The sequence below is a fragment of the Ctenocephalides felis genome, unplaced genomic scaffold (assembly GCF_003426905.1).
Source record: "Ctenocephalides felis isolate EL2017-DRISC unplaced genomic scaffold, ASM342690v1 CF-g0.4_SCAFFOLD_01886, whole genome shotgun sequence".
In the NCBI taxonomy this organism is placed as follows: Eukaryota; Metazoa; Arthropoda; class Insecta; order Siphonaptera; family Pulicidae; genus Ctenocephalides; species Ctenocephalides felis.
The window spans coordinates 117,105,830-117,112,827 of NW_020538040.1; the positions used below are offsets into that span (position 1 = coordinate 117,105,830).

The following is a 6,998-nucleotide window of genomic DNA, read 5'->3' on the forward strand; positions in this document are numbered from 1 at the left end:
CCTAATTGCACTATTTCTTCAAATTCCTGTTTGGCAATTTTTAACAGCTGAGTTTTCAATGGACGGGTTCGTGCTACCACTGGTGGACCAGGCGAGGTTTTGATATAATGTACTGTTGTATGTTTTATTTGACGTGGAAGTCCTGACGGTCGCGTCAAAGAAGGAAATTTTTTAAAAATCTTACTAAACTTTGATTTGATATTAACAGTTTTAATGCTTCCCTTTTGAATGGTTCCTTTGTTTATTGTCTTTACCTGTAGGTTTGTAGTACCGTCTACTAGTCTTGAATTCTTTGTGTCGACAATTATGTTGTAATATGACAGAAAATCTGCGCCTATTATGGGTATTGACACATCAGCAATAACAAAATTCCAGATGAATTTGCGCCTTAGACCTAAGTCGAGATTCAACTGTATATCTCCATATGTACGAATCTCGGTATTGTTTGCTGCAGACAGTTTGTAATCGGACTCGAAAACTTTGCGTTGTACAAACATACGTGGGTATATACACAGATCACTACCTGTGTCTATCAAAAATTGTACTTTGGTTGGTTTATCTGAGATGAACATGCGGCGTGAAAGTGCTTGACAAACACTTGCCGCATTTAGTGCCTGTCTTCTTCGTTTCCCGACATTTTGCATGGTTGCGTGCATTTCTTAGCTTTGTCTCCATATTTGAAGTGGTACCAGCACGTATCAAATCTTTGCCTACTACCATTTCTTTGGCGTGAAAAACTTCTTGTGCGCGAGATTTTCCTAGAACGAAAATTATGCCGAAATCTAGGACGTCTATTTTGCAAATCAGCTATCATTTTTGTTAGGTCTTCTACGCGTTTTAATAATTCAGACGTTGTACCGTCGGTAAGGCTTGTGGCGGCTACTGTTGGCACGATGTTAACCTCACCGATGCTATTTGCGATGGCGGCTAGGTCTTCAATTTTCATGGTCGGGTGTGCCTTTAATATTTGTTGTGTATGCGTAGGTAATTTTTGTAGCCACAAGGTTCTTAAAATGTTCTCATCTAGTAGTGGACCGGCCAATGATGTTAGATGTCGTAAAAATTGCGACGGTTTTCGATCACCCAGTTCCTTTTGCTGTAGCAACCTTCGAATCTTTCGGTCCTGTGACTGTGATAAACGTTGTATTATTTCTTTCTTTAACTTAGTAAAGGGCTCGACTTTCGGTGGATTTAATATTATATCTTCCACTTCACTGGCTAATTTGTCATCTAAATATGATAATATAAATTCATATTTGACATCTTCTGTTTTTATTCGTGATCGATTGAAATGTGCCTCGATCATCGCAAACCATAATTGAGGTTTTTCATACCAAAATGTTGGTATAGGCCTCGCAATTCCATGTGATACGCCTGCATTAGCGTCGTTTGGATTTTCTGATTTCACTGTCTTATCTTCTTCACTCATTTCACAAATAATTGAGAAAAACAAATTAAATATTCACTAAAAAAAATGTCACTGAATGTTCAAAAAAAGAAAAATTACACTTCTTATAAAAAAAAAAAAAAAATGTTGTTGAATCTTGAATAATAAACTTAAGTTAATTCACTATTGTTCTGTTTTACTCACGTCACCAACTATTATATCACGTCGGGTGTCACCATATGAAGCAGTTTATGGATTGAAACAGTTTTGGTATAGTTTGTTATTGTTTATTCGCCGTGAAATATAGGTACAATATTTATATCGTGCTGTATATCTCTCCTGGCTGCCGAATGGTAGAATAGGCCTTTTGCTTCGATGGCGGGTTCTTATATTCAGGCCTGAGACGGCCATCTTGATGCGTGCGCATTCCTAAATGCTGCAGGCCCGTATTTAATGCAGGGCTGTACTTGGGTGTCGCCGTTGAAACGACAATGGCCCTTAGACTTAGTCTTAGATTAGGTCTAATATAATATTATATTAATTGTAAAACTGAGAAGTTCTCATTGGAGTTCTCCTTAGGCATCACTCATGAATATTGTCACATTAGCTCATAGGAGTCTTCATGTATTTCTGATTGCTAAATAAAACTGAGTTAAAAAAAAAAAAAAAAAATCTAACGAATACTTCTTTTTCTTTTGAAGGGGAGTGATATAGCGGAATAAACACGGCCACATGACACATGTCAATTGATTGACGCCAATCGAATATCATATCAAGCAAGCTTAGCGAGCGGAAATCTCTCATTTTTTGAAACGATCTAAAATTATGTATCGCGTTTTTTATCGAGTATTTTCTCGGAATCAAAATTGATATTACATTAAATCTAATGGATACTGGATAGTCTAATGAAAATTTTTGAAGGTTCAGAGAGGTGTTGCCATTTAATATAGTTTGCATTTCAACGTCCTTGCTCTGCTTTTGAGACATTTTCTTAGCAGTTAACTTTGAGGGCATTTGAATGGCATTTTTCCTGGACAAGGCATCAGCAACCACGTTCTGATCACCCTTCATATATATAATGTCCGTGGAAAACTGTGAAATGTATACCAACTGCCGTCGCTGACGATCTGATGCTTTTTTTAATTTCTGTTGAAATGCATGTGTGATTGGCTTGTGGTCTGTCTTGATTATAAAGTGCCTTCCTTCTAGCAGATATTCAAAATACTTTAAAGCCGCAAAGATGGCTGGTAGCTCGCGATCGTAAGTTGAATATAGCTGTTCAGTAGATATGAGCTTTCTGGAAAAGAAACCTATAGGGTGCCATGCGCCATTTTCTTCCTGCTACAGAGTTGCTCCAATGGTTGTTCTAGATGCATCTGTAATTAAATTAATATTTGCTACGCTTGAAGGAAAATTAAGAAGAGTTGCATTTGCTAGAGCTTCCTTCAGCTTGCTGAATGCTAATAGTGAGGTGTCATTCAATACAATTTGAGTCTTGTCATTTTTAACTGAGGACTTCAAATACTCATAAAGTGGTGCTTTTATATTTGCTGCCTTGGGTATTGATTTACGATAATAGTTTACCATGCCCAAAAATCTTCTGAGTTCTATAACTGTCGAAGGTTTTGGATAATTAATAATTTTCTCTACTCGGTCTGGTGAAGGAGAATATCCTGCTGCACTCAGTTTGTAACCGAGGAAGTTTACTTCATCTTTTCCAAAGGAGCATTTCTCTAAGTTGATTGTAGGAGAATATTCCTGTAGCCTCTCAAAAACCAATTGAAGATGACGACGGTGCTCATTCATATCAGTCGACATTACCAGGATGTCGTCTATATAAATAAAAACAAAATTAAAATCTTGGAAGATGTGATTGATTGATATCAAGCAAGCTTAGCGAGCGGATTGTTTTAATACGATCGGAAAAATTATCTCTCATTTTTTGAATCGATCTAAAATTATGTATCGCGTTTTTCATCGAGCATTTTCTCGGGATCAAAATTGATATTAAATTTAATGTAATATCAACACCTTTATTAATTGAGATATAAATAAACACTCATTGTCGAGTCTACATCAAGTAATTGCGATTTTATTTAAAGATTTAATTAATAAATAATAAATGGCACACTTATGCCATATATATATATATATATATATATATATATATATATATATATATATATATTAGAGTGGGCCAATTTTTTGCATATTGAGGCACCTTGCTAATTCAACTTTTTTCATCATTTGAATCAATATTGTAAAAAAAAGCATAATCCGGAACTGAATTTGAAGCCAGCGAAAAATTTAAAACATTGTTTTAATTTAAAGGAAAAATTGAAAAATCTCATGAAAATTATATTATGACATATATCGAGTTATACATCATATTATTCGTAATTTTATTCTGCATCTTTCGTACAAACAAAGTTTTTTCGTATCTTTTACCGTTTCAGAAAAATCGATAAAAACTAGTGAAAACTTGCATTGAAAAATCGGAAAATTAAAAAAAAAGAAAAAATAATGTAACTACAAATAAATTTGTTTTATATTCATTGACATCTATAAAAATCAATAAATACATATTTCAATACAAACATTTAAAAAAAAAAACAAAAAACACCTAAAAACTCAATAATTCACTATAATTCATATTGTCCATATATATAAAACTGTTTGAACATCTAAAAAAAATTCGCAATCATAGGATTCGCAGTTCAAAAATTTCCCAGACTTTTGTCTTGACAATTCACACCGTAACCCGGAGCGACGCTTCGCCGCAGGTCAAATGCACATCGCTTGGTAATCAGTCCTAATACTTACGGTGTGGCCGCGCGCCTACTATAGGGGAATAGCTCGCGTCGTATGCGATGCGATCAACTTTTGGCAAAAGTTTGCTGTGTTGTTCAGGCAGGTTCGAATATTATTCCCCGGTTTATTTTGTACATTAAATTCGATACTTTTAGTCTGTCAACTATATAGGGCATTCCAACGCCGGCAGCCGTACGGTGCACATCGTGTTCTATTGTGAATAAAAATATTATTTCAGTACAGTTCAGTTTACCTTTTTACCTGTGAGTGTTCAAATAAAAGACTCTTATCAGTGCGCGTAGTTCGGAGTTACGCAACATGGTACCCATCGGAGGGAACAATGAACCGGTCATACCAATTGTTCAATCGTTTAATGTTTTGAATGATATGGATATTTCTGCAGATCCAAGTGAAGAAATACCTTTAACAAGCGGATCAGGTTTGATTTCAGAACCTATACAAAATAATGCAATAATTACTCACCAATTAAGTGAAAATTACTCTTCAAGACAAAGTGATTTCAGAAAACAGATTTCAATAAAAAACCACAAAAGTATAGCTATTGCATCACGTTCATCTGAAGTGAATTCTTCAAATTTTACTGATAACAACAAAGATCTCAATAAATTTGACGTAAACCGATTTATTCATTCATCAGATGAGAACTCGGCCAGCATCGGAAAATCTTAATAATATGGAATACGATACACATTCTTCGGAACAACCAGCTACCGATTCTAATCCTAACCCTTGGCAAGTATTCACGCCGAAAAAACAAAAAACTTCTTATGTTTCTTTACAAATTAATATATCGACTAATAACAGATTTTCTGCATTATCGTCAATAAACGTAGAAGACAAAACCTCTGCTGTATCTACCGTTAACAAACCTCCACCAATATCTATTTATGGAGTTGAAGATCCCGCTGACATGTTAAACACATTTAACAAAATAGTTCCGTCAAATCAATACTATCTGCAAAGCCTCGCCAACAGTACATTTAAAATCATATATCAAACCGTTGATAATTTCCGTGAACTCTCAAAGTATTTAAAACAAACTAACGTAGTGTATCACACCTATCAACTAAAAAAAGAAAAGGCATACAGGATAGTACTCAGGAATGTTCATTTTTCTACAGATACGGATCTGATAAAAGCAGAACTACTAAAACAGGGTCATGTTGTGAGAAATATTCTCAACATAAAACATAGATTAACCGAAGAGCCCTCTGAAAATGTTTTTTGTGGATCTAGAGCCCAGTAAAAATAATAAAAATATATACTACGTTTATAAAATATTAAATCACATAATCAGGGTAGAACCACCGCGTAAATCCAGCAACATAGTGCAATGTACACGTTGCCAAATGTATAATCATACTAATGCCTACTGTAACAGACCTTTTATATGTTTAAAATGTGGTGAAAATCACAGAACAAAAGATTGTACAAAAGACCCTAATACTCCAGCCCATTGTTATCACTGTGACTGTGCGCATACTGCTAATTACAGAGGATGTAGCTTTTATAAAGAAAACATCGAAAAATTAAAAAAACAAGTCTTCCCCTGGCAACGTCAATATCTATCCAAAAATGCTAAAAGAATTGCCAAAAAACTCTATAATATTTTTAACCAATATTTACAATGCAATTCTTGAAATCAACTATTGGCCTACAGCTTGGAAAACTGGAGAAATAATAATGATTCCTAAGAAAAATAAAGATCCGCATAATGCATGTTCGTACCGACCAATTAGTCTTTTACCAGTTTTATCCAAGATTCTTGAAAGATTAATTTTACTCAGACTAGGCGAAGATCATCCTGGGAAAAAATGAATCCCAGACTACCAATTTGGATTTAGAAAGGACCACTCAACAACCCAACAATGTAATAGAACCGTTACCTATATTCTGGATTCTTTAAATCACAAAAAACATGCAGTAGCAGTATTTCTTGACGTAAGTCAAGCTTTCGACAAAGTATCACACACAGGACTTCTTTACAAAATCCAAACTTCTTTTCCCAATTACTTCAACATTCTATACTCCTTTTTGTGTAATAGGAAATTTCGCGTTAGAGTTAAAGGTGACTATTCAAGCACACGCCACATAGGGTGTGGTGTTCCACAGGGCAGCGTTCTAAGTCCACTACTTTATTTTCTTTAAACGAGAGATTCACTTACTGATGAAGATTTGATTATTTGCACATACGCCGATGACGTAGCAATAATCTCGAACAACATGGATTCAATTTCCACTGATAAAATCCAAAAATATTTTATATCACTAGAATTCTGGCTCCAAAAATGGAAGATCTTGATTAACACCGACAAATCTCAACATATTATTTTCTCTTTGAGAAAGCACAACAGTCCTCCTGTCCTCCTCAACAAGTCAATCATTCCGAATTGCAGCAATGTAAAATATTTAGGTATGCATCTTGACACTAAATTAAACTGGAGAGAGCATATACTCAACAAGAAAAAACAAATTCAACTGAGAATAAAAGATCTGTATTGGCTGTTAGGCAGAAAAAGTAATCTATCACTTGAGAACAAAATCTTCATCTAAAAAACGGCTATCATCCCCATTTGGACATTTGTCATAGAACTTTGGGGATGTGCCAGTAAATCCAACACCAACATTATCTAGAGATGTCAAAACAAAATCTTACGTTTACTGACAAATGCGCCGTGGTATATCACCAACTGCTGCCTACATAAGGATTTAAATATCAGAACAGTTCATGAACAAATAATATCAAGAAGCTTATCCTACAACAACAAACTGCAAATCC

At 34.8% G+C, this 6,998-nt stretch overlaps 1 protein-coding gene across 1 annotated transcript; it reads right to left on the reverse strand.

Annotated features, from left to right (window-relative positions):
* Positions 1-607: 607 nt before the first annotated feature.
* LOC113375782 lies at positions 608-1,429 on the reverse strand. The gene has a single exon (XM_026615728.1). The coding sequence runs from the start codon at positions 1,427-1,429 to the stop codon at positions 608-610; it is 822 nt and encodes a 273-aa protein (XP_026471513.1).
* Between the last annotated feature and the right edge of the window lie 5,569 nt (positions 1,430-6,998).